The 26925-nt window shown below is 38.4% G+C and overlaps 1 protein-coding gene across 5 annotated transcripts in view; it reads right to left on the minus strand.

The window, feature by feature from the left end:
- DIDO1 (death inducer-obliterator 1) overlaps window positions 1-26925 on the minus strand; it is a 69850-nt gene that overhangs the window by 32920 nt on the left and 10005 nt on the right. For 2 of the 5 annotated variants that reach the window (XM_058178002.1, XM_058178003.1), the window contains exons 2-7: window positions 20411-20615; window positions 18622-18720; window positions 16561-17422; window positions 15502-15820; window positions 14021-14218; window positions 11385-11610 (exon numbers count right to left, since the gene is read on the minus strand). In XM_058178002.1, coding sequence (XP_058033985.1) covers window positions 11385-11610; window positions 14021-14218; window positions 15502-15820; window positions 16561-17422; window positions 18622-18720; window positions 20411-20510 — 1804 coding nt within the window. In that variant the 5' untranslated portion in view covers window positions 20511-20615. Of the gene's footprint in view, window positions 1-11384; window positions 11611-14020; window positions 14219-15501; window positions 15821-16560; window positions 17423-18621; window positions 18721-20311; window positions 20616-21550; window positions 21734-26925 lie in introns of those variants that run through there. The other 3 variants (XM_058178001.1, XM_058178004.1, XM_058178005.1) reach the window with 3 other exon arrangements.

Consider the following 26925-nt stretch of genomic DNA (forward strand, 5'->3'; position numbering starts at 1 on the left):
AGCTTTGTTCTTGGCCCTGCCTCAGTGGCACCCACCCTCAAACCCAACGTGCTTGAGTAAGTCCCAGCCTAAGGCACAGGGACCCTCCCTAACTCTGGACTGAGGGGGAGGGCTGGTTGAATCTGGATTGAAGCCGATGAGAATCAAACTGTTTTTCTGACATTCCTTGCAAGGAAGCAGGCCACAGTTGACCAAAGACCAGGGTTTGCACATTCAGGAAAGGAACAATGCAAAGGAATGAACTGGGAACTCGCAGCTGTGTTCATCTCGCTGCTTGTCAATGCCAGGGACAATTAGGAATCAATGAACTGCGACAGCCTTGCCTCTTTCTGCACTCCTGTGCCCTTTCTCCAGGAGTTTGGAAGTTTTGTTATTACTGCTTTGGATTATTCAGTTTGCTGGGTTACCCGCCTTCTAACTATGGTTACAACTCTGAAGGCCCAGGTAAGATTCCCAAAAGCTCATCCTTTCCTTTTCCTGCTCTCTTCGGGGAAGACAAAGCAAAACTAAAACCGCCATTCCAACTTTTTAAAAAGTGAGTAGTGTATTTTGAACCATTAGTTGTAGGGAACACATTCGCACTTCTGCATTTATGTAATGGGAAAATTGTGATGAATTGAAGCAGGAGCTGCACAAAAATGAAAATCGGGTAGTCAGAGGGTTGGAGAGAAAGGAAATGTGATTCCACAATAACCGCAAAGTCACAGCACGCCATTATTACTACTTTGTCCTTTCAAATGTAAATTGGTATCATAAAATTTAAAATATACAGGCTGAAGGGGCCTAAATATTTGTTGGCTAACATCCCGAAATGGAAACCTGCCCTTTGAAAGTGTGGTGGGTTTCAGTTTTTACAACGAGCACTTTCAAAACCTATGGGGAAGGCTCCACTTTTTCCCACAGGTGATGGCAGTGTCACAACCTGATTTAACATTACTAGATGATACTACCTATAATCTTGTTGGGCTCCCGCGTGCCCTCCCCCAGCCAAAATTTAGTTCTTGGAGCCTTTGCTCTTGGGAGCTTTTCTCTGAAAAAGCTGCAGCTTTGCTTCTGGCATTTACTGTTGGTAAATCTCTCACACAGTAAGGATAAAGGGGGGAGGCTGGTCAACATGAAGGCTTTAGGTTTCTGAAGTTCAAGATGCACAAGATGGTTTATCCTTGGGTGGGACACAGGTGATCATGGTCAGTTCCGAGGAAAGCCATTTTCCACTGAGAAGTTGCAGATCTGTACGGACTGGCTAGTAAAATGGAGTCGACAGAGCTTGCTCACAGTACAAACTCCTCTCTAAATAAATTTCCCTGTAACATGATCACCTTAGCGGATCTACTGAGCAGCAGACTTAGGAGTGTTGTGGCCAAATATCCTTATGCTTAGAGCTAAATTCAATTATTTTTATTTTGATAACTGTATAAAACAAAAAATACAGTACTTTTAAACATGCTTTTTCTTTTGGGGGGGGGAGATCACTTCAATTATCAGGTCCATGGCATTACTTGGGCTTCGCTTACAGTCGAACAGCCGTCTTAAATCCCATTAGATCAACTACACTGCTTATTTAAGCTGGGAGGTGGAGTGGAGTTGCCGTTTCAACTGCCAGTCCATTCTTTTGCAAGCATGCAATTGCATCCCTCTGAACAGCCTGACAAATCCCACGCTATGAAGTTTTTCCAACTTCAGAAAGTATCCACCCCTTTCGTGGGGATCACGTTCCATCACTCTGGGGCTCAATTAAGCTTTGGCAGAGGGGAGATTTATTCATCCTGTCACACTTTACAGAGAAATATGCTCTTTCCCCAGCCAGAATAATTAGCACAAGAATTGTCATGTCCTAATTGACACACCGTGAAAGTGCCCCCAAAGCTGAGAATGATTTAGGAGAGGGGAAGAGAGAGAGGGAGAGACAATCAAGTTGCCTTCAACTGACACTTCAGTTCTGGAACTTCGGATATTCGTTCGTAATTCTCATTTTGTGACATCACCTTGTGCGATATTCCAGCCACAGAAAGAGGGCAGGTGACCACCGTAGAGTTTAAAACCAAGAGGGACGGCAGACAGCCTGCCACCGATTCAGAGCATCTCCTCGATGCCTGTCCCACATCGACTTAAGCTAATTGGCTTTAAGTGGCAAAGCAGGGCAAAACAATCCCATTCCGTGATTAATTCCACTGGGAATGGTTGCTACGCTGAACCCGACAGGATTGAATGGTTGGAAAAACTCTGAAGATCCAGCATTGACATTTGAAGAGGAGATACCTCTCCTTCTTAACTTCCTTTCCTCCTTAATAAGCAGACCCAATGAGTTGGATTTGCAGATTTTTGTGGGTAGAGAGTAAGGTAGAGCACGTCAGCTCATTCTTAGGTTTGATTCCTTGCATGGGATCCCTTTTCCTGGAGTGGCAAATCCAATTCCTAGAAGTTTCACCTCATCCCATGGACAGAAAGCCATGGCTTCTTAGTTACATGCGGAAGACATAGGGGGAACATGATCTCTCATGCTGAGGCAGATCTGTGCACAATCCATGGAGACAGTCCACAAGATGGATGGATTAAAGCCCAGACCTGGTTTGTGGGTGGGTGTTACAATTGCTACCTCTGCATAAAATGGTTAATGATTGGTCTGTGACAACCTGGATCAACACACAACTGAAGGTATTGTAACAAATTATGTCCCGTTTTGAGATGTATAAAGGCAGCCTTTGTATCTAAGCTACGTCCTATCCAAACCGCCCCCAGATTCACTGAAGACAAAATTTCTTAAAAACCATTAAAATACTTTTAAGGCTGAGTGAATGTTAAAATTAAATATTTTTGATTCTTGTACAAAGGGCAGAATCTGGGTATTACTCCCACAGTGAGTTTACCTTGAGATTTTATCCCTCGGTGACAGGGCTAAATACTTCCTTATTGCTCCAAATTGCTCCAAATTTTGTTCCTTCCTTTTCTCATTACAAAATATTTGCAATTAAGTCAAAACGCCTAACCTAGTCCAGTGAAGCACCATCGGGACAGGAGATATTAAGCATTTTGCAGATTCAGATGGAATTGTTAATCATCTTTAAGATTACATTTGAACATGAGTAACTTATTCTGCTTGCAGAACATTCCTAGAATTACATATATATATATATGAAATAATAATAATAAAAACTTCCAATCAGTGCAGCAGACACTACTACTATTATGAGAAAGCAAATCAAAATAGCTACTTTTGGAGTGGTTAAGCCACATGCTATCGTCAAAAACCATCCCCTACAAACCGTACTACTTGGATTCACACATTGGTTAAGCCACAGCAAGGAACTTTCAATTTACTGTAGGGTGTGTGTAGCCTTAGTTTTTTTTGTTTCAGATGGACTCATGGCAACAAAACAAGAATTGGGGGGGGAGCGTCTTGCTGACATAATGACTGTCATTAATCTAAACTATATAGGAACTGTGTGTACGCAACTTGGACCTATTTGGATTCTGCCGGTTCGTCCTCTTCAGTAAAATATATGTTAGTAGCAGACCTGGTGACATCTTATTGACCAGCACACAGAACTGCTTTGTTACAAGGGCTTTGTACATAATCTGAAAACCAGCAACAATGCAAAGGTGAAATGAGAGGCAAGGGCCAACAGTTGTGGTAGGGTAGCCACTGCACTGGGAAAGATCAATGAGCTCAGAACATCGAACCTTCCAAAGTACTTCTGAAAGGAAACCACAAAGAAAGGGATTTGGCAGTATTGGAAAGAGGCCTTGAAATTGCTTATCTATTTTCAGGGTTTTCGGTGACTGAGCTTTACAAAGGTTGACTGAGATTTTGCACACCAATTGACTTATTTATTAGGCTGATTTCTGGGGAAAGGTGTATGCTATTTATCCATCTGAAATGATCAGCAATATTCTTGTGGCAAGATGGGCGGCAAACACATTTAACAAATAATAATAAAAAAATCTGCAATGTTCTAATGATTTCCACAGTAGCTCGTTGACGGGAATCTCATGTGATTTTTTTTTTAAACCCCAGGTATCCATTCTGTAAAGCTGGGAGTATATGGAGAAACATGCAGCAGACTAAAACCTCTAGAGGCCTTATTCCAATTCTGCTACAAGCAAACAGCTCACAGTGCTGAGAATTCTGAATTCCGACCCAGCCCTCCTCTCAAAAGTGAGCCAAGCCATCGTTTTTGGATTGCACCATTATCTTCTGGGGGATGAAATACTGGAATGCTGGCTAAGCTAAAGGACTACAAACAAAGAGCCCCCTTCAAGTGCCGATATTCTGAGCAGAATGCTCTTTTGCCATGCTGCTATGATTTGAAGTTGGAATTTTCCTCTTTTGTTCTGACCTCTAAGAGCATGAATGTGTTTAATTAAATGTGGTTAACAGTTGACTTCCCACAATTTTTTTTTATTTATGTACTGACAAGTTATAGAATTATAAAATTGTACCATTCTATTTTAACATAAGTTTTTTTTAATGATCTGTACACACATGGAATGAAATAGATTCCTAGAGGAGTGAATAAACCCTGGGGGCCCAAGAGACTTTAAAACCCACCGAAACTGAGAAATGAGAAGCTTGAACTTTGGCCGAAGGGGTATTTTACTCACAAAAGGAAGCCTGTTCCATGCACTTCTATTTACCTGAAAAACAATCTTAGACAAACAAACAGTGTAGACACTCTACAAATTTACTTACCACAAACAGCTTTTCATACTGCGCCTGCATGGGCACTGTATTAGAAGTTGCACATCATACTGCAGAGCCCAATTCCTATATCAGCATGCTTGAAAGGACTTAAATATCTCTTGCAAGCCTAACTTTGAGTTTCTGCAGATGTCACCCACACCTGCAGATGTCACCCACACCTGCAGATGTCAGAGGTTGGAGGAAGATACTGCTATGGTTGTGCCTTTTAAGGTAGCATTTGACTGTATCCTCTCACCAGCCCTGGTCCAACTTGAAAGCAACACCCGTTCGAAACCCAAGTTATCAGGCACAATATTTGACAAGTGATTAGCAGATTCATGCCCAGATCTTTTTATAAAAAGCACGAGAGAGATATGTATGTAGGAGCATTTGCCTAGTTCCACACCATTCATGTTCATTCTTGATTCAGGTCAGCTTCGGTTGTTTTTGTCTCTAGTTTGAACAAATGGAATCATTCGGTTGAGTTGGGCGGCTACGAACATTAAAAACTTAAATAATGAAATAAATGTTTGCCATTACATACATTCAGGCTTGATTCTATGTTTTGGTATCAATGCATTGCTACCGAAACAAAAGGCATCAACTTCTCTATACTTTAAAACAGAGGAAAGGGACTCTGCCTTCTCCCCCAACCGGGAGCTATAGAGAGGTGGATGCACTTTGCCTATCAAATTAGATATAAGCTATTGCTTATACAGTATGTCCACATTTCCCATAGTAGCGGATTATCTGTTTTCAAGTCAACTGGAAGAATGTAAGAGACTGCAATGACTTTTACCGAATGTATCATCGGCGTCTTACTAAACGCAGGAAAGGAAGCCTGGTTTTCCAAATGAATCATTCAAGACCACACCAATTACAAAACACTCAATTGGTGCATCTTGGGCTGGAGGTGGCCTGGGGCAAAAGACTGTATGTCTTCCTGGAATATTCCAAATCAAAGTTGCTGGCCCGTGGGGTAAGAATGATCTATACGTTTTTTCTTTTCCCACCCACCCCCAGTGCAGATTTGTGTGTGATTCTGCAGCTGGTACACTCCACCCCCCAATATCTGGTGCAGCCCACCGCTTAAATCTTCTCAGGTAGGTCTTGAAGATGTTGCTCCATGGAGGGCCTCTTCAGGTCCCATTCGCTGCTTTCAGGCACAAGAGAAGCCGCCACAGCAGTCTGGATCTGATTCCTGGTCTCTAATACTGGATATACGATACACCAGCATGGAGAACCCCTTTTACTTGGGGGGAAGGAAGAGGTGAAAGATTTCTAATGACTTATTCAGCCATCTTAAGAAAATGATAAAAACAGAACATATTATATATAGTAATAACATTCAGCATTTGGCTATGAAAAGGCTGGAAAGGGCAATACAAAGAAGCTTCAAATAATCTGAACATTCCTGAAAAATTTAATGGAACAACTCATCCATCCATTCCCTTTGCTCCCAAGTGGCCTCGCTTAGACTTTAACCCTGGTTTTTTAAAATTCCATAAAATACTGTTTTTAGAAATGTAGTATTAATCTTTGCCTGAAACTTTGAAATCTGCCTGTAGTGCTCCAAGTCACAGAACCCTTTAAGAATTAAGCTGTAAAGTTAGATTAAAAACTCTCCCGCAATATTGTCTTACAAATTTCAAGTGAGAAATTTGATGTCTCTGGAAAAGACTGATTGATTTGCTGTCCTTGAACACAGTTGTTCAAGGTGTCTCATTACTGTTAGATGTAGGACTGTTTTTTCTACATCTGAATATTCAAGCTAAACCTTGAGAACTTTCCTCCCAATTAGTCACTGTAAATTCCAATTATAAAGGTAAATGTATAATAGCATTCTGATGCCACCACTGATTTTCTAGTACAAATTAACAAAGTCAATTCAACTATTTCTAAACTCTTTTCAGAAACAAAAATTAAGTTATTCTTAAATTTTGGTGCACAAAGCAGATTACAGGTAGTCCTCGACTTATGACCACAACTGAGCCCCAAATTTTTGTTATTAATCAAGACACGAGTTTGGCCCCATTTTACAACATTTCTTGCCGCAGTTGTTAAGTGAATCACTGCAGTCGATAAGTTAGTAACCTAGTTGTTAAATGAATCCAGCTTCCACATTGACTTCGCTTGTCAAAAGGTTGCAAAAGATTATCATGTGACCATGGAACACAGCAAGTCGTAAATAGGAACCAATTGCCAAGCATCTGAATGATCCCATGATGATGGGGATGCTACAAAAGTTGTAACTGTACAAAATGGTCGTAAGTCCCTTTTTGCAGTGCCATTGTAACTTTGAATAGTCATTAAATGAACTGTTGTAAGTCGAGGACTACCTTTATTATGTTTGTACCTAAGTGCTACATAACTCAGAGCAATTGTAAGCATGCCCTAATGTAAGACACATTCAGTTCCTAGAGTATTTTCTGTCAGGGAATAATATCTTATTATCCTAAATATTATCTTTACTATCCTATCCCCTCTCCATTTATAATATGCTACAGCCCTGGTGGTGCAGAGGATAGTATGCTGTACTGCAGACTGACTGCCCACTGCCAGGAGTTCGATCCTGACCAACTCAAGGTTGACTCAGCCTTCCGAGGTCGGTAAAATGAGTAACCAGATTGTTGGGGGCACTGTGCTGACTCTGTAAACCACTTAGACAGGGCTATAAAGCACTGTGAAGCGGTATGTAAGTCTAAGTGTTATTGCTATCTTATAAACCCTCCATATAGGACAATTTGATATACTAACTGTAACAGAGAGCAAAGTACTGTTTACCTCCTCAGATTTTTTGGGAAAGCATACCTGGTAGACTAACTCCAGTGCAAAAGACCTTTAAATGTGTGTGTGCATGTGTGTGTGTGTATATATATATTCATTCATTCAATCGTGTGTATACACACATGCATACGCACGCACACACACACACATATATATATGCAGTGATGCAGTGAATAAGGATCAGAATTTTTACTGCTTGTTTCTCCAATGAAGACAATAGTACAATAAATTGATCCTTTTGTTTAAAATAATTTTGCATTTATTTTTTTTCCCTCTCTGTAGGGTTTATTTCCCAATCTTAATTGTGTATTTGTTTTTAGTTTGATTTATCCGGCTGCTTATAAACTCCTTTTTAGGGTTTTTTTTATAAAAAAACCCAACAGCTTTCAAATTATTTAAAAACATTCACTGCAATTTTTTCTTTCCTTTACATACCTGCCCATCTTTTTTTTTTTTTTATTTTACTCTAGGCGGCTACTGATTCCCGATTCTAATCATACGACTGATTCTGTCCCCCCCTCCCCTGGGCTTAGAAAAAGAGGCGTGAAATGAGATTAAATGTTCTGATTCTAGACAGCCAGAATCAAAGTAATGGGAACGGCAAAATGTAGGACATTTTCCCTTTTCCTCCCAGTGGGTGGCACAAGCCTCATCCTTGGGATATATTGGCTGGATTTCCAATTAAAGCTTATTACCATGTTATGATTTTGTCTATTATTTGGATTCTCAAAACCACTATTTTTGTGACAACTTTTATCTCAAGGCCGTGTCAAAGGCTTAAGAAGCAACGCACCTTCAGAATGGTACAATAAATGAAACAACATCCTATTTCATCCACTAATGAAGAATAAAGCGCAGCACCTGAAATACTAATACAAAATAAACCAGAAACCATTACAGCAGGAACAAGTTGTGATTCATTGGCTTTGCTTTTATAGCGCAGGTGTGCTAGTATTTTGAAATTCCACTCCCTCATCTAATCTACATATTCATTTGTTTTACATAAATTCCAGAACTGTGGAATAGCTTGGCAGTTGGTTTTAGATATAAGAAACTTACATTCAAGGGCCAATTTAAATAAAGGATTCACAGCCTCTTGTATCATTGTAAAGGATATTATGAGATCCTCTCTGGCTAAATTAACCTCAAATTATCAATGTTACCTAATTTCATAACTTTCTGAATGACTTATTATTAGGAAACCCTTTCAAGCTAAATTTAAGATAGAATTTAGTGTTCCAGGCCTAATAATGTGTTGATACGCTATTTTGCTCTCAACCGGCCAAGCCAGGAGGTCCCCGGAAGGAATGCTGCTCAGTAGCCTTCAGCGGTATCAGGCTAAGCTATTCACGCTGGGAATGCAGGGCTCAACAGATGACAAGGGAGCCTGTAGAAAAATCTTTTAAAGAATAGAAAAAAGTCTTCCTGTAAAATGTTTGGGACAGCTCAAAGGCACGTCTGTCCAATCAGACCAAGTCTGAAAGCTGGGAGGCAACAGCAAGAGGAGGAGCCTTTCAACTAGCAGACTCAGTCCAATTGGATCAGAGGAAGTTAACCCATGCCTGACTACGGGTCCCTACTTTCTGGAGAACACTAGCTGTTTTCTTGGAACCACTGACCAAAAAATCTGGAACCATCAAACAGTGTGTAATTTTTTTTAGAATTAAACACTAGGTTGCCTGAGATTTAGATCAGCTAGATAATACATTTCTAAGACCTAACATATAATTATGATTAAAGATACCAGTAAGTCTTTTCCATTCTCTCAAAGTAAAAACAAAAACAGAAGAACAACCCTGAAATCCAGATGTTATAGTGGAGATCTTCCCAACAATCTGGGGACAGCTTAGGAACCAAGCAGACGACACACATTTTAAGTTATTTTAGACATTTGTGAACAGTAAACAGATACAAAAGCAACTGGAACCAAGAAATTCTGTTATTCAAGTATGGTGGCACAGCCTTAACACCAAATGCTGCAAAACACACCTTTTTCTACAATATTCATGTCTCTTTTAAAGGCTGAAAAGCATATAAATACAGACTACTGTGTGTGCTTAGGAGATCTAATCTTACTTCATTAGATGACGATCACCTAACTTCTGTATATGGTTAATTCTTACTGTACTCACCCTACATAATATTAACCATTAATTGCTATCTACAAATATTGCATAACTCTCCTACACCAAGAGTAACTCTTTCCTGGATAACCTAAATCACTGCAGGATAATGGAGTTGATTTAACGTATGAATTTATAGTTGGTATCTGGAAGGGACATAAAGAACTTCAAGACAGCAATTAACTTACCTTCAAAGTCAAGCCAAAAAGTCTTCTTAAGATAATGAAAGTTCTTCACTAAACATAAACTGAAGTGAATGCATTCATTTCTGTGTCCATCAGCAATTGTAAAAACATGATCAAACTACAGATCTCCTTTTAACTTATAAGCTTTTTAGAAAAAGACTCCCAATGTTGTTATTACTCTACGTAAGAACACTTATATGAAAAATTAAATTGTTAGTACCTGAACTGCCCAACAAGTATAAACAGTTCTGAGAATAGCAGGAAGAAAATCCACATATGCTGAAAATCAAGTGCTACTTTCAGGCTGCTGATGTTAACAAATATGCGTACAGAAGTGACCAATTCCTTTTGGAAATGTTCAACTGGTCATCTGAATTAATGAAAAGACTGAGGAAAAACTATTTGGGGTTGGACTGGAAGACCTCCAAGGTCCCTTCCAACCCTACGATTCTACGACACTCCTATAAAGAGTTTAGAAGAAGGGTTCAAGATTCACAAGCCTTAGAAACATAATATTTCTTCCATATATGACTGTCAAGCAAGAACTGTAAACATGGAGGGCTACACCCCTCATGTGAAGGGGAGCAGGAAGATGTTCTGGATAATTTCTCCTCAAGCCTGGGAGCTCCACTCCTCCAGCGGGTTCATCAAAGTCATCTTCCAATGGTTATAAAGATGTAGCCAAACTCAGCCATCAGAGGTTAATGGGAAAAAATGAAGTCAATTTTTTTGCATGCCCGGAACCCTATCAAGGTTCACACTGACTCGAATAATACATCAGAAATGAAAAAATGTGAAATCCAGACTGCAGACTGTAACATATTTAAACAGAAGGGTAAAAAAGTTTCTAAAAGAAGAATGGTTTTACATTATCAAGCATCTATTTACTTACCTTCGTAGGTTACAAAGATGTTAAAGATATTCTGTATACTTATCATGTACAAGCTGAGAATTCTTAATCTGCTTTCCTGTTTTGAAAAGAGCTTATATAGCACACAGTTTTTGTATTTAAAAAAAAAGAAAAAAGAAAAAAAAACCCAAAGGAAGCATCTGGATTTTACGCAGGGCTTCTGGAATCACTTCCGGAGTTTCATTTTCTTGGTAGGAGTTTCTCCTCAAAACTGATAAAAAGGTGTGTTTGTGTAAAGAGGTAAATTAATGGTTCAACTTCAAATCCCTTAAAAGCTTACAAATTCTGACATTTCTAAGTCAAAATGCAAAGGAATAACAAGGGGCCAATCTTAACAGTAGATACAATTATGCCATACATTACATAATATTAATATTATAAATGATTTTACCTACCTTCAGTTAAGACTATAGCTACCCTCTATGGAGCACGTAAAGAAAACTATGCCTACCTTTGCAGATTAAATTCCAATTATATACAACTAAACAAAAACACCCAAGTTGTTAATAACACTATGCATGAACCTTGGATTTTTCCCCCTGAGAAAATATGTGTGTCAATCTTTGAAGATAGAGCAAGGGAGCCATTAAAATCCCCCCTTTTTTTCTTTTTCTTTTTTTTTTGCCGGCCCCAAAATGGAAAATGTATTGATAGGAAGAATAAACGACTGCAGAAGAATATCCCTGGAAAATACATACATTTGAATAACAGTGCTGGTGAAATGGCAGGAGTCTGTTCTGGCTTTACTGCATTATAATTATGATCGCTGGCCCAGGATGGTGTGCTGCTCTCTGGGGTTGGCTCTTTACCAACTGTCTGAGCGTTTGCTTCTGTCTTAATTGTGGCCACTGGCGTTTTCTTCATGATCATCTCTCTCTTCTCAGCAACTGGCCTCTTCTGTATTGACAAAGGTTTGGTACCCGCCTGTATAACCAGCAGAACCCTAATCACTATATTTTGCAAGGATAAAATCATTATGACACAGGAAGAGGGCAAATCAATTTAGATATACTGGAAATATTGTTATGCAAAAAGATATGCATAATATATCTTTTTGAAGCAGAAATCAAATTCTGGACCAATCTCTCATTCTGCACGATGAATGCTTTACATGACCTTAGAATTTTTCCTGCTGACAAGTGTTTGACTTTCTAGTACATTAATCCAAATATTGCACACTTATCCAAAAATCTTTACCCACCAACTTGAAATCATTTCTAAAACACATTAATTACCCTTAAATGAAGACAAAAACATTTCATTAAGTATTTGGTTTAGTGAAACCTTTGGTGCTGCTATTCAAGCCAAGGTGGCACAGTGGTTAGAATGCAGTACTGCAGGCTACTTCTGTTGACTGCCGGCAGACTGCAATTTGGCAGTTCGAATCTCACCAGCCTCAAGTTTGACTCAGCCTTCCATCCTTCCGAGGTGGGTAAAATGAGGACCCAGATTGTTGGAGGCAAGAGGTTGACTCTGTAAACCACTTAGAGGCCTGTAAAGCACTGTGAAGCGGTATATAAGTCTAAGCCCTATTGCTATTCTGATGGCAATGAAAACCTAATTATAGCTTCAATTACTAAACATAAGAATTGCCCCATTCAGGAATATGCTCAAATTTTTAAAATTCACTACACAGTTGTAAAAATGAACTTTAACTAAAAAAATCAGGGGGCCGGGGGGGGGGGAGAATACATATTACAAGAATGGCTTAGTGTTGGTTTTTCCCCTACCGTTAGCTGCTCTGAGAGCTTGTTAAAAACTGGGTAAGAAGAAATATAAAGAAACACTGTAATGACTGAGATAATGTATAGAATACTGATTTTTTGTGTGTGTGCAAAACTATTAAAGTTAACTATGTTACATCCAGATGAAGAGGAAACGTTGGGCAATATAATCCTTTATGATCAGAAAACTCCTAATAAAATTGAAAAATGTTTTACAGACAATATAATTTATTTTCTTAATCTTTACCTCTTTTATATATTTTGAATTAAACATAATGTAGATTGGAATTTATTTACTTAGGCTGTATCCAATACTGTGTTACAAAAATGAATATTTATATTCATGTTTACTTTAAAATGAACATTTTATAAAATATGTTTATATAATGTTGAAAAATGGATTTCATTTGCATTTTTATATGTTAATACTCTCTTTTTTAAAAATACAACTAAATATGATAGAATTCCCCAGCAAGGCTGGCTGGGGAATTCTGGGAGTTGAAGTCCACACATCTTAATATAGCCAAAGTTGAGAAACGCTGCACTATGTGCCTTGTAATTTAGTGGTCTTGGCTGGGGAATTCTGGGTTGTTTTAAGTCTACACATCTTAAAGTTGCCACCAAGGTTGAGAAAAGCTGAGCTAGTTATTTCAATGCAACAGCAGGATGGACAGACCTTACAGAATTGTAGTGTTACATAATTACATAATCGATCATGGAATCATATTGGAATATGAATGTTATGCCAGAGAAGGGTATATGGAGGCATTCTGGAAGAATCATACAGGTTTCAGAGGGCTTTTAAACAGGGCACTAAACACTCATACTGAGTGCATTTTCCAGGGGGGAAAGAGTTATTTATTATTTTTATATTTTCTCTCTTTGAATGTGGTGACCTCTAAAGGACAAGGGACCTTTCTGTGACCAGTGGTCATAAGATACAACTTCCTTAGTAGTTGGGAAACTCTTTTTCTGTGTTTGTAACAGATATCTTTCTCGTACTAATGCTTTTGCAATAGCAGAAATCAAGAACAAAGTGACATATCAAGGTTTATATGAATGCAGGAAACACTATGTTTAACTGCATACTAAAAGGCCAAAGTAATTTGCAGAGAGGTTGAGTATATAATAAAAATATTTTACCATACAGGGGCATTTGTCTCTCAAAATCGAACAATCATCAAGGGACTGCAGGAAGTCCTTGACCTATGACCAGACTTGGGATCAGGATAAGCCAGGCAATTGTTAAGTAAGTTGTGCCTCCTTTTATTACCTTTTTTGCTACAGTTCTTAAGCAAATCCCTAGTTTTTTAAGTGAATCACGGAGTCAATTAAGCAATTTGTCTCTAAATGACTGCCAGAAGCCAGCTGGGAAGGTTGCATATGATGAGCACATGACTCCGAGATGCTGTAACGATCATAAATATATGCCGATTGGAAAGTACCCAAATTTGGACCATTTGACTTTGGGGACTCTGTGATGGCCATAAGCACGAAGATGGGCTGTAATTTACTTCCTTCAGTTGTCACTGCAACTTTGAACAGTTGCTAAATGAGTGGTGGTAAGTCAAGGACTACTTTTATGTGATTTAATGCGAATCCAGACTTACCAGAGTCTGAGGTTTTATCAGAGGAGGCTTAGGTCTTGTTTTCTCTTTGGGTTTTTGTTCTTTGCCTTCACTGAGGAATTTCATGGTAGCAGCAGCATGTTTAAGGATGCACTCATTCCCGCAGTATACTGAACCTGGCTGAGCCACCTTGGAGCATCCTGGGCCAATGCAATTGGCTGCTTCGGGATCTTCAACCACCTGAAATGTAGCAGCAGAAAATTAATTGCCATTAATACTGTACATGTTTATAATATATTTAACTTAGCTATATAACTATATGTTGTAATGCAGAACTTTATTAGCTGACTAATACTTCTATATACAGTAAAAACGAAGTGCCAGCTGTTTGGTTTCCTTCCAATAGTTAAATTTCTATCTTTATCAAAGGCGTTTGCAAGTAATGTTTGCCAATTGTAGGCATGTCTGTAATTATAAATGTCTGGCTATAATTGCTTCTAACATGCAATAGGAACAAGATACAGTTTCCATGGCTGTTTCCCCCCATCAAATTCAACTTCTATTCTTGTCCTTTCTTAGAGTAACACATTATGCTAAGCCATAACATGGTGGAATGATTTGTCTCAGCAAAGAACTACGACAAAATAATAATCCATTAGGCTGCAGGCCACTGGCCATGTAGACATTTTTTTCCATATGGATTTTACATTATTATTATCATTGTATTATTTTTAAAAAGGATATGCTATTGATTTTCAGCAATTGCATTTCATGAGTCAGATTCTTGTGTTGTGTATGAAGAAAAAAATAAGTAAATTGAGAGAAAAAGTAACCGAGCCCCTAACAGGATACAAAGATAAACAAGTGTGCTAAGAATTATTTCCTACAATGGAAGAATAGCCAGAAAAACACTCTTCAATCAAAGAAAAGAATACATCTAATTTTGTTTCTACTAAGAAATAGTTTCTAGATTTTGTGCAATAAGTGAAACTCTGACTTTTCGATTTGCTGATTAGATAGGTTTGTTGTTAGAGAAATAGCTAGCATACCTTAAGTATGCAAAAATAAAAAGTTGAGGCTGTATTGTTACCACTTTTTTAAAAAAATATTTTTTATTAAACTTTAAATTTTTAAAAACAAAATAAAGAGAAGAAAAAAAAACCAACAAAAAACAAAAACACATTAAAAACACGTAACAGACACAATAGTATAGTTACCACTTTTATTCTACTGCAGTTGATAAAGTTGGAAGTTAATGCCTTTTTTTTCCTTTTCTTCCCCTTCCCTATCTTCCCACTTTTTTATTTTTACTTTATTTGATGTTTTGGTAAGTTTAATAAAAATTATACTTTAAAAAAGTCTTTATTTTACAAGACGTTCCTTGTTCTTTTCTAGGGTGTCAGAATTCTAACATTTCGTTGTCACATTAATACGCACATATACTTGGCAGGTAACTCAGAATGTTTCCACCAGAAGTTTACCAATAATTCAGTAAAATTAAATTGCATCATTTGAACACTCACAGGCTGAAATATTTTGAGTTTTTTCTTTCCACTTGGATTTGCAGCTTTCTCAATGCGACCCTTGATGCCTTGATCCTCAATGGACTTTTGTTCAATAGTTCCTATGCTTGTGAACTCTGTGCCATCACCTGTAACATGTCCCAGTACAGTGTTCTGTTGACCTGTTTCCATAACTATTTCATCTTGCACCTGTAGAATGGTGCAGTTTGGGCAGATATAGTCTTCTCCATTTCTTTCCAGCAGGCGCCCACGGGCCTCTGAAATACCTACACAATTCCCATGAAACCATTCCTCGCATCTATCACAACAAATCATAAACCTTTAAAAAACAAAGCATTAACAAAATATCAGTAACGTATATCAATCAGATTTTGTACATGTAGCATGCCCCATTGTATATATCTTATGAAGTTATATTAACCAAGTCATAGAATTTTTTTTAACCCTCAAATGACTAGAACCTCTTTGTTTTTTCCATATATATATATATATATATATATATATATATATATATATATATATATATATATATATATATATATATATATATATATATATATATATATATGGTTTTATCTTAGAAAAGATGAGATCAGGTTTTGCCTTACATATGTGGAGTCCACCCACTCATAGCTTTGTTCTGTTTGTATGCCACCAATATATACCTCATAGGAACAAGTGTCCCTATTTCTATTTTTGAAGCTAGCTATCTTCCTCTGCCAGTTTTGGCTATGTAGCCCTTTCTGCATTCAACTTTTTTGAATTTTTGCTACAATACAATGAGAAACCAAATTGTTTTTAAAAAGTGCCCTGTAGTGGCAGTGCACTTTAAAACACACAATTGTTCGCACCATTTAAATTAATATGCACTTGTTTCCATCATCATTTAATTCTCCATTCTCCCCTTTTCTATCAACACTGTCTATAGCACTTGTTGCTAAAAACACTAATATGAAAACTGTCTTTTGATCTTTAATAACGCATACATTTATAGTAGTTTCTCAAAGTTTACTGGACTGATTTTATGAAATATTTTTGACATTATTTATAAAAGAATACCTGTTGTTGTGAGGCTGTTGACAGATACAATAAAGAGTACTGGGGTCATACACTTCTGCTTCCGATTTGCCCTTTGTGCGTTCTTCAAGCTCATCAGCGATCTGTGAAGCACATTTTAGTTCTTTCTTAATCTGACCTGCTTCGCTGGTTTCCTTGGAGACAGATCCTTGTTCTCCAGCCTCAGCATTATCTGTAGCTCCTGGTTCTTGCTTTACAGTTATTTCATGCTTAATTTGGCTGCTGGTCTGGACATCAGCTGTCTCAGCAGGAATTTGTTCTGGATGTTTCTTCCTGGGTTGATTCTGTAACTCTTTCAGAGTTAGCTCTGAGGGCTTCTCTTCCACCCGTTTCTTTCGCAGACGGTTCTGTAACTCTTTCAACGTTAACCCATCACTATCGCTGTCAGATGTATCTTTCTCGTCATGCTCTTTAGCACTTCTTCCTTTTCGAGCCGGCTGGCCTTTGCCATCATTAGAACGGTTCTTTTGGGTTACATTTTTTATATCGGGGATGCTATCTACACTCCCTTCAGAAGCAGTTTCAACATCGGTAATATGGCAAGACGCTGGCTCGTTGAAGTCATCAAGAGCTGAGGGAAGATTCTTCCGTCCTCTGCGCCTCACGGTCGTAAGAAATTCTTCCACCCGTTCGGTACGCTTGGGCTGTCGTCCGCTACGCCGAAGAGCCAGGCTTTGCTGCTGAGGAGATATTTGTTCAGCAATGTCCATGTCGGCATCTCCTAAGCATTCCCGCTTTGCAATAGTAGTCCTACGAAACCCCCACGTTTTCTTGAACTCCTTGCTAGTGGGTTTCACAGTCTTTTGTTCATCCTCATTACTTTGTTCATCTTTGTCATCCGCAGCTAACAAAGGGAAAGAATTATGTCTTTTATAAAGATCAAAATTCTGAAATATAGTATCACTTTCATAAGGAACAGCACCCTGGGAGAAATATGGAATACTGCCAAGTATGCTCTGTCAAAATGCTTTTAGGGGCACAGTACATAGCCTCACTTCACTTGTAGTGTATGAAGCTAAATATAACTTCTTATCCCATCATTAGAAAAACAGGTAGTCCTCAACTTACAACAGTACATTTAGTGACCGTTCAAAGTTACAACAGCCCTGGAAAAAGCGACTTATGACCACTTTTCATACTTATGATCTTTGCAGCACCCCCAGGGTCACATGATTTACACTCAGATGCTTGGCAACTGGTTCATATTTATGACGGTTGCAGTGTCATGTGATCACATTTTGCAACCTTCTGTCCAGCAAAGTTAATGGGGGAAGCCAGATTCACTTAACAACTGCAGCGATTCACTTAACAAATGTGGCAAGGAAAGTCGTGAGATGGGGCAAAACTGACTTAACAAATTTCTCACTTAGCAACATAAATTCTGGGCTCAATTGTGGTTGTTAAGTCGAGGACTACCTGTACATCTTTGAAAAATTCAGCTACCTGTCCCCATTCTAATGTCTTTATAAAGCAGGGGTCTCGAACCTTGGTCCCTTTAAGACTTGTGGACTTCAACTCCCAGAGTCCCTCAGCCAGCTTTGCAGCTTTGCTGGCTGAGGGACTCTGGGAGTTGAAGTCCACAAGTCTTAAAGGGACCAAGGTTCGAGACCCCTGTTATAAAGGACAGAATTTGATTACTGGTAAGGGAGCGGGATATTTCTGATTCTTGATGCCTGTGTACACAACCTGAAGCCTCATCATCCTTTTCAGCAGGGAAAGCGCAGACACATTACAAGCACAGTCATAATATTACAGAAGTTGACTGTCCTGGCAATAACGATCAAGAAAACATGAAGGGAGAATGCCTGATGCTATTGTACAACTATGTCCAAGTCAGCTTCTGAATTATAAATTCAGAAGTGGAGCTAAACTCGTGTGCTCCCCTAGAAAGAATAGCTACTCCAAAATACTAGAATCCAACCCCTTGAGTTCATCAAAAGCTGCCAAAGCAGTGGTGTAATTTGGGCTTTTGCAGCCTAAGCAAAATAGTGGAAACGATGATTTGCTTCTATTAAATTTACTTCCCTGAATAAAATAATTTACCAAGAGAAGAATTTTCCATGTTAGACTGAGACTCCAGTGTCATAGATTCCAAACTGTCTTCTTCCATAGTACTGATATTACTGTTCCAAAAAGTCACCTCTGAAAACAGATAAAAAGTAATGATAAGCATGTATGGATGTTTGTGTGTGAGCACATGCCTTCAAGTCATTGGTGACTCCTGGCAACTGCCTGGAGAAGCCCCTGTAGTTTTCTTGGCAAGATTTCAGAGGTGGTTTGCCACCACCTCCTTGCTAGGCCTGAAAAAATGTGACTGGCCTAATGTCATCCAGTTGACATAAATGTAATTCTGATACAGCCTCACTTACTACATTTCATTTTAAACAGCAGATTAACTATGCAAGGATTTTAATGCCTCATTCATACTATCTATTAGATCCAATTCTTATATAATTGGTCTATTATTAGAGCTTTTTGAATGCACTGTTATCAAATGATCTGGAATATTTACAGCTTGTCTTTCAAGGCAACAAGATCTGCATGAACAGGAGGTGGGCTACAGTAAATATACTGTGAAAGAAACACACATAACAAAAACATTCTTTGAAAAACAGCGTCTTACATTTGCATTCTCTCTCCTCTCACAAAATTATCAGAAATACTGAATATGATTTAATCATACTTGATAACCTGGAGCTTCCAGTTATCCCTACCCTCTCAAAGGTTCTGGCTTCACTCTAGTTTTCTAGTAAATATTTGTACTGTATTTCCTTACTTTACCATAATCTCTGCTTTTGTCTGTTATGGGCATAATTGCTCCTACCAGAAAAATCTCTCCAAATTCATGATACCACCCAATCAGAGTTCAGACTCTTTTCCACTTGTGACACAGTTCTGTTGTATCCCCTTATCTGCAGAGCTCCCCTTATGCAGAACACCAGGGACTGGTAGCCTATGGTTTGCTGGATGAATGGGGTCCATCACTCATGATTGTCTGACTCATAGTTGCAAAAAGAAACATATTCCTCTGGCCTGCAAAGGAGGGAAAGAGTGCCACCATCTCCTCATGTGACCATTTGGGTAACAGCTTCACCTTGGCACAGGCAAAGCATTAAGTCCCCTGGAAATGGGTGGTGGCAGCATGGTTTCTGGCCTACAGACAAGGTAACTGATCCCTGCAGTACACTTTGCATCGCTGAACTTTAGTCCTTTATCCTGTGACCAAGTCATAATGAAAGGTATGACTGCCCTTGGAAGCAGACAGAAATCATTACGCTAACAGTAGTTTGATAGTATCACAGTTCCTAATCTTGCATCAGCAGACCTAGGGTAGCAATGCTATGCATTAGTCCTACCCAAGATTTTGGAGAATGATTTTTGCCCTATAATGCAGTAAGTTTAATGGCCCTTGATGCTAGAAGCACTGAATTCTGAGACCAGAATGGGATATATTTTGTCTTGTTCATAAGAGTTCACATCCAACTTTTCTACAGCTTTCCAACTTTTCTACAGCTTTTACCAATGCCATCTCAGAAAACAGCTTTCATCTTATAATACTGCTATCCCATAAACAAAGCAGCATGCTACCCTTTCTCTCCCAATATGTCAATCGTTTGTCCTCAGGTAGCCCTTGGTGAAATTTAAAATCTCCAATTTGATTTAATGTCACACCGCAATTTCTGTGGTACAGTATATCACAACATGCAATTGACATTTTAATGGAAGGGTTTACCTTTGAAGGCGAAGAAAGGTTAACAGTACAGACGAATCCCGTCTCCAGCATAAGCAAGAGAAATAGAAGAGTCTTCACTATCCTCTAAATGCTTTTTACCTGACACAGCATTAGAGGTTGCTGGAATTATTTCTTCCTGTCCACTTAAGCCAAGGGAGGAATCACAGGAGGGCAGAAGTAAATCAGAGTCATTCAGCATAATCCCAACAACAGACGCTATTCTGGGGAAGCCAATAGTGTAATGGTCATCTGGATGCCATCCTGAAGACTCTGAAACCAGCAATGCTCCACTCGATACAGCTGCCTGTTATAGGAAAATTTATTTATAGTTTTCTTCACCTAAATTACTGTGTAAGTTAGAAAACTAGGTATTAAAACTTTCATCAGTTAGGTTTAAAAGTTAATTTAATCACACTACAAAGCAATGTGGGATCTAACAGATATTAAGCATTTTATTAGGCTATAAGAATCACCAAGTCTTATCACTAATTTACAGAAACAAAGCAAAGTAATACACATAAAATTCATGTTTACTCTGTTCAGTAAACGATTCTCAAAATAATCTGTGTTCCTGAGGATTTGCAAATACTGTTGGATTTCTTATTTCTAAACATTTGTTTATATGGCACCAGCTATCTACCTCTCTCCTCGCCCCAGCTATTATTAAAGTAAATGTGGTATTTCCCAACTGACAAATCCCAGCTACCACAAAATCAAAAATCTGAACATTCTAATTCCATTTCCCTTAAAGGGGCAGCACAGGAAACATTCTGCTATTTACTTTTGGTATTCACAGAAAACCAGCCACATTTTATACAATACCCTGACTTTTGTATCTTGCTACAATAGCTATGGAACAACACCCTTAGTTATTAAGTGCAAACCCCTCAAACAACTACTCTGTCTCTGAAATCATGTTTCTCTTTTATTTGTAATATCTTAGTTGCCATCTGCATGAAAAAAAAATTGAACAGCCTGTAAAATTAGCCCAATTATATTCCACAACTGGCTTATTATCCAGTAACTTGTAGGGACATGTGAAATGTCTCTTGTCAGTTAAAACAGTAATTTTCCTCTATTCATGTAATTTCTTTTCACATTAAAATGTGCTGCATTGTGAATACATCCAGATTAACGCTAATCATGGAAGGCTTTCTAGATATTATGAAGGTTAAGTCAATAGAGAAAAGACAGGATGCTCTTGCGAATCCTGAAAACAACATTTGAGGTACTGGATACCTTCACTAAACTGCCTTGTGGTCCACTGCTTGAAGCAGTAGCTACATCCCAGGAACCAGAGGTTGATGTCTGAAGAGATTCTGAGCTTAAAGAGCTTCTTTCCACGATGCTGCTCTGTAATAACCTCTCAATCTCCCTGTTAAGAATCTCCAACTCATCACACATCATGCAATTTTAAAAGATCTGCCAGAAGAAGAGGGAAAAATTGGCTAATCATTTCTTGTTCGATTCACACGCATACGCACACAAACCTTTAGTTATAAAAGTCTATTCATATTTCCACAAAGAGGCGCCTTAAACATTATATGCAATCCGGAAAGAATCAATGGAATTTAAAGCTATTTTATGCTAAGAAACCTACCCGTTATTGTACCTACATCCCTAACACGCCTCAGTCTGAATAAAAACTAGCATCCAGAACAGCTGGCAAACAGTGAATTTTTGACTCCTTTTTGGAGCAATGGAGAAAAAAAAGGTTCTACCTCCATCTCTCCCATCAAAACTGGAATGCAAGAAAACAGGCTAAAAACTCCAGCGCACATCTAGTAACTCATTCCTGAAACATGTATTATAAGAGAAAACAATTAATGGGAGGCAGATCCCGATTACCCTTTCCTTCCCCAACTGCTTCTGTTTGTGTTGTTAGAAAAACAGGGCTGTGAAATTCCATGGAGGATGACTACACCCATGTTTGTATCTAATTAACTCAGGTGGCATGGCAACCTTGTGGACTTCCGTTTTAATTAGTATTGTAAGAAATTCATTTTTAAAATCACACTTCAGCAACTGTAGAAGTAGATCTGAAAGCATACTGTTGGCTGTCTAGAACATGGGAAAGCAGGGGTGAAATCTAAAAATTTTCCCTACTGGTTCTGTGGGTGTGGCTTAATTGGTGGGTGTGGCTTGGTGGTCAGGTGACTGAATGGGCATGGTCAATAATAATAAATAATAAAAATAATAAAATATACAAAACATGGGAGGCCCCGGTCTACCTTCTTTAAAAATAGAGGCCCCAGTCTACCAATTGCCTTTTACTGAGAGGCCCCGGTCTACCTTCTTTAAAAATAGAGGCACTGGTCTACTAGCTGCCTAAGCGCTGATCAGCTGTTGTGCGGTCCTTTGAAGTGCCGCTAAAGCCGTTTGCAGCTATATCACCACCGAGAGCTTCAGGGCAGAGAAGAGGAACAGCGAGGCGTGGGCAGTGGGGGGGAGCAGGGATTTTTGCTACTGGTTCTTCGAACTACCTGCCCCCATCGCTACTGGATCGCGCGATCCGGTCCGAAATGGGAGCATTTCACCCCTGTGGGAAAGTTACTCCAGTTGAACCTAATTAATGTTTTGCAAAAATAAATGTACATTCATCTTTTTCTAGCGAAGTATTCCACTCATGTATTTCAATTTGTATCTCCATAGAAATATATGACACAATGCAATAATGTCTGAGCGACATTGCTGCTTTGAAATGTCAGTTATTTCAGCCAATTTTCATTCTATGTGGGCCTGCTTTTGACTTTGTCGTACTAGCCAATTTTTTTAAAAAAAATATTCTTACAGAATTGTAACTTATGGCAGACAGATATCTTTTATAATGAAATGTTTAATATTTTGATATTTACTTAAATATTTAATATTTTGAAGGACCAGACTGAGGTGGGTGGGGGTGTCAGCTATGATACATGTACATAGTCAGGATTTTTTGCTGGAGGATGAGAGAAAATTTGAATGCTTCTTTATTTTTCCTTTAATTACCCTGAGCCTATACTGAAGTATATGCTATGTCAGGCCTGGAAGCCATCTTTTGCACTGGACCTTCAGGCCTGCACATTTAGTGCTGTGGGAAACTAGGAGGGGGGATTGTATGGAGCTGGGGAGATACAGAGCCATAACAACATTCCTTTCTCTGGGAATGCCCTACACCCCTCCAGGAGGGGTGTGACTGGGAGGTATCTCCAGTTGGGATGGTGCACTGATTGGGCCATGTGATGGACATGTGGGTGCAGGGGGAAGAGACTTTGACTTTCCTTTGGGTGGGGAAAACCTGGAAGCCTTCTGAATTGGGTTTTCCCAGATGTGCCAATATGACATCTCTAATAAAACGGAACTTTCAGCCCCAGAATCTTCTTTCATTGGGGGTGTTACTTGGAACTCTGACATGCTATAGTTTTTGAATATCACCAGCCTCAAAATAGCGGGAAGCCATGGAAGGAATTGCTCTGTACATTCACCCTTAACGTAATAATTTGATTTCATAAGTGACACTGGTTGATACGCCTTATTGAACTGAACCAATCATGTTTGCTCCCAAATTTTTCTAATTTAATTATACTAACCCGAAAGCTATCTTTTTGTCACATTATCATGATAAATCTGATTTGCTTCAAATGCTAAAAATGTTCAATCAACTTGAAATGTTATTTAATTGCTATTATTTATGACTATATTTTTCCTAAAATCAGTCAGGATCTTAAGAGTTATATGCACCCAAGAACAGTGCATACAGAAAAAATTCCTGCATTCAACTGCCATTTCTAATTTTTTTAGATTGCTGAAAGCCTGTTTGGGTCTTACAATTTCCAATATCCCTGGGCCACGCTGAGTACAGTTGACAAAAATTTCAAATTAAGGCATCAGCAGGCCCTGACATGGGCAAGTCAAGATAGAAAATGGTAAAGAGCAATCACGAAATGGCAAGGTGAAGCAATATATTAAAGGCTACAATCAAAGGCTGATAAGACAAACTGATTCAGGACAAGATTTTTAAAACTACTACTAGCATGAAGAGTAAATACTGCATCTTCAGCTTTAAGAAATCAGGACATGACTGTTTTATTGGGACCATCTGCAAGAAGGCAGCAGCCTTGGCTGACCTACCTCCCCCTTTTTGCTTCCATTTTGCAGCTGACAAACAATAAAATGCTAGGGAGAGCGTGATTTCTCTATGTTTTCTACACAGCCACAGATTAAAACTATACCCGGTACTATATTTCTATTAACAATGTTTTCATCAAATGTAATTTCAAGATAATCATACTTAAACATACTTAAAATCTGGTTGGTTTGAAAACTGTATTTAGTTAAGCGCAGAGACTGCATATACGGGTAGTCCTCAACTTACAACAGTTCAAAGTTACAAAGGTACTGGAAAAAGTGATTTATGACAGTTCTTCCACACTTAAAACCGTTGCAGCATCCCCATGGTCATGTGATCAAAATCCAGACACTTGGCAACGGACTCCTGTTTATGATGGTTGTAGTGTCTCAGGGTCATGGCATCTCTTTTGCAAACTTCTGACAGGCAAAATCAATGGGGAAGCCAGATTCACTTTACAACCATGTTACTATTAACAACTGTACTGTTTCAACTTAAAAACTGTGGCAAGAAAAGGTCTTAAAATGGGGCAAATCTCACTTAACAATTATCTCGCTTAGCCACAGAAATTCTGGGCTCAATTGTGGTCGTAAGTCGAAGACTACCTGCACATAACAAAATGTAACAACTTTTTCCAGCCAAAAAGAGACCCGCTTTCTTATACTGTACCACAGCCTCATTTTAAAGCATGTCTCAATTTTGATAATTCTTTCTAGCATTGGAGAACAGGACAAAACATAATGTTCAAGGCACAACCTAGGGTACAATTATTTATGTCTTTTTTAATATGAAAACTATTATTTTTGAAAGTATCAAAAAAGCAATACTACATTGTTCAATGTGAATGTATTATTTATTTATCTATTTATTAGATTTACTTCAGAGCGTCTCCAGAATGATTGTTGGTGGTTTATACTATAAAAGAGTAATAATAAACAGAAGAAACCATTCAAGTCAAGACAAACGAACTCAAAATACTACACAAAATATACTGGTCAGCTCAACAGCCCCTCCCCCTTTGCCAGGCCTGGAAAAAGAGCCAGGTTTTTAAATATTTCCAGCACACTATTAGGGAAGACTATTAGTTTTCTGGGGTGATGCTATTCCAAGGTATTGCAACAGAGACAACATGTGCCTGGATCCTGATATGTGGCATAGTTTAGTGGAAAGTGTGCATAGCACACTAAACCATCCTGATACCAATGGAAAGATCTGATATTAAATTATCAATATAAAAAGAATGACTTCCAGAAATGCTGAACCACAAGTACCATAACTGACACCCAGAAACAATCCAATACATGGAAGGTCACTTGCTGTAAATAATGGACTAATGTAACAGTGGTATAAAAACTACTTTAATCATAAAAAGAAGTCACTCTGATTACAGTTTTTCACTAAACCTAGCATCTGTAATACTTTACATTTGATTATAAATACCAATAGCATATATTTTATGTTGCCTACCTGTATTATATTAAGCAATGTGGCCTTTCAAAACAATTGGGTTTTTCTGGATTTGCAAATATTAGATACTTATCATATAACCATTTCAACATTATTTAAAAATAAATACTGCAGCTGAAATTATATGTGGACTCTGAGGTTCATACAAGGAGAACATAGTGACCAATGAAAAAAATTGGTTTTCAAATTCCTAAGCGTCTATGAAGAATCCAATATATTAACTCAAACAGGACAGAACAAGTCAAAACAAAGCAACTCCCTTTGCCAATCTTTTGCTATTTATTCTGGTAGCGCACTGGTTAAAATGACTGACTTTTCAGATTCCAGATTCTTTTTCATGCACATGAATTAGAAAAAGGTTTTTTTAAAAACTATTATCTGTACAAATCACACTATTTGATAAAGAGATGGAGAGCCTGCTGAGCTTGCCCAGAGATTGAACAAGATCAAGACTGTACCTAATCTCGCTTCATGTATTGCGCAGATACAACATGCCTCCTTTTCAGCTGGCTAAGAAAAGATGGGACTTTGTGCATTAAAGGATGGTTACATGAATTATCTCTTAACACCAGTTATTCTGAAAGTCCATGGTCTGTATAGAATTACAGCAATATTTTGTCTCTGTACAAAGTATTCTTTGAAGCTGGCAATAAGAATAAAAAGACAGACATATGGGTCCATGAAAAACTTAAAATTAACACTTTTTCAACCAAAATGGTCATGGTATGAACAGTTGAATTCCTCTTAAATGAGGGAGGGAGAGAGGGAGAGAGAGGAAGAGGGAGAGAGAGAGAGAGAAAGAGAAAGAGGGAGAGGGAGAGGGAGGGAAGGAGGGAGGAGAGAGAGAGAAGAGAAAAAGACTAGAAGAGCATAATAATCATATGTATAGGTCACTGCTTTCTGAAGACTCAAAGAAATGAAATCAATCTGAGAACAACAAACAAACCTAGAACCAAAACTTGTTAAGTAAGATTGGATTATGCTCTAGTCTTTTAATAAAGCTTCCTTGATCGACACTGGTCTTTAGAATCCTAAAAAG

This window comes from Ahaetulla prasina, chromosome 3, assembly GCF_028640845.1.
Source record: "Ahaetulla prasina isolate Xishuangbanna chromosome 3, ASM2864084v1, whole genome shotgun sequence".
NCBI lineage: Eukaryota > Metazoa > Chordata > Lepidosauria > Squamata > Colubridae > Ahaetulla > Ahaetulla prasina.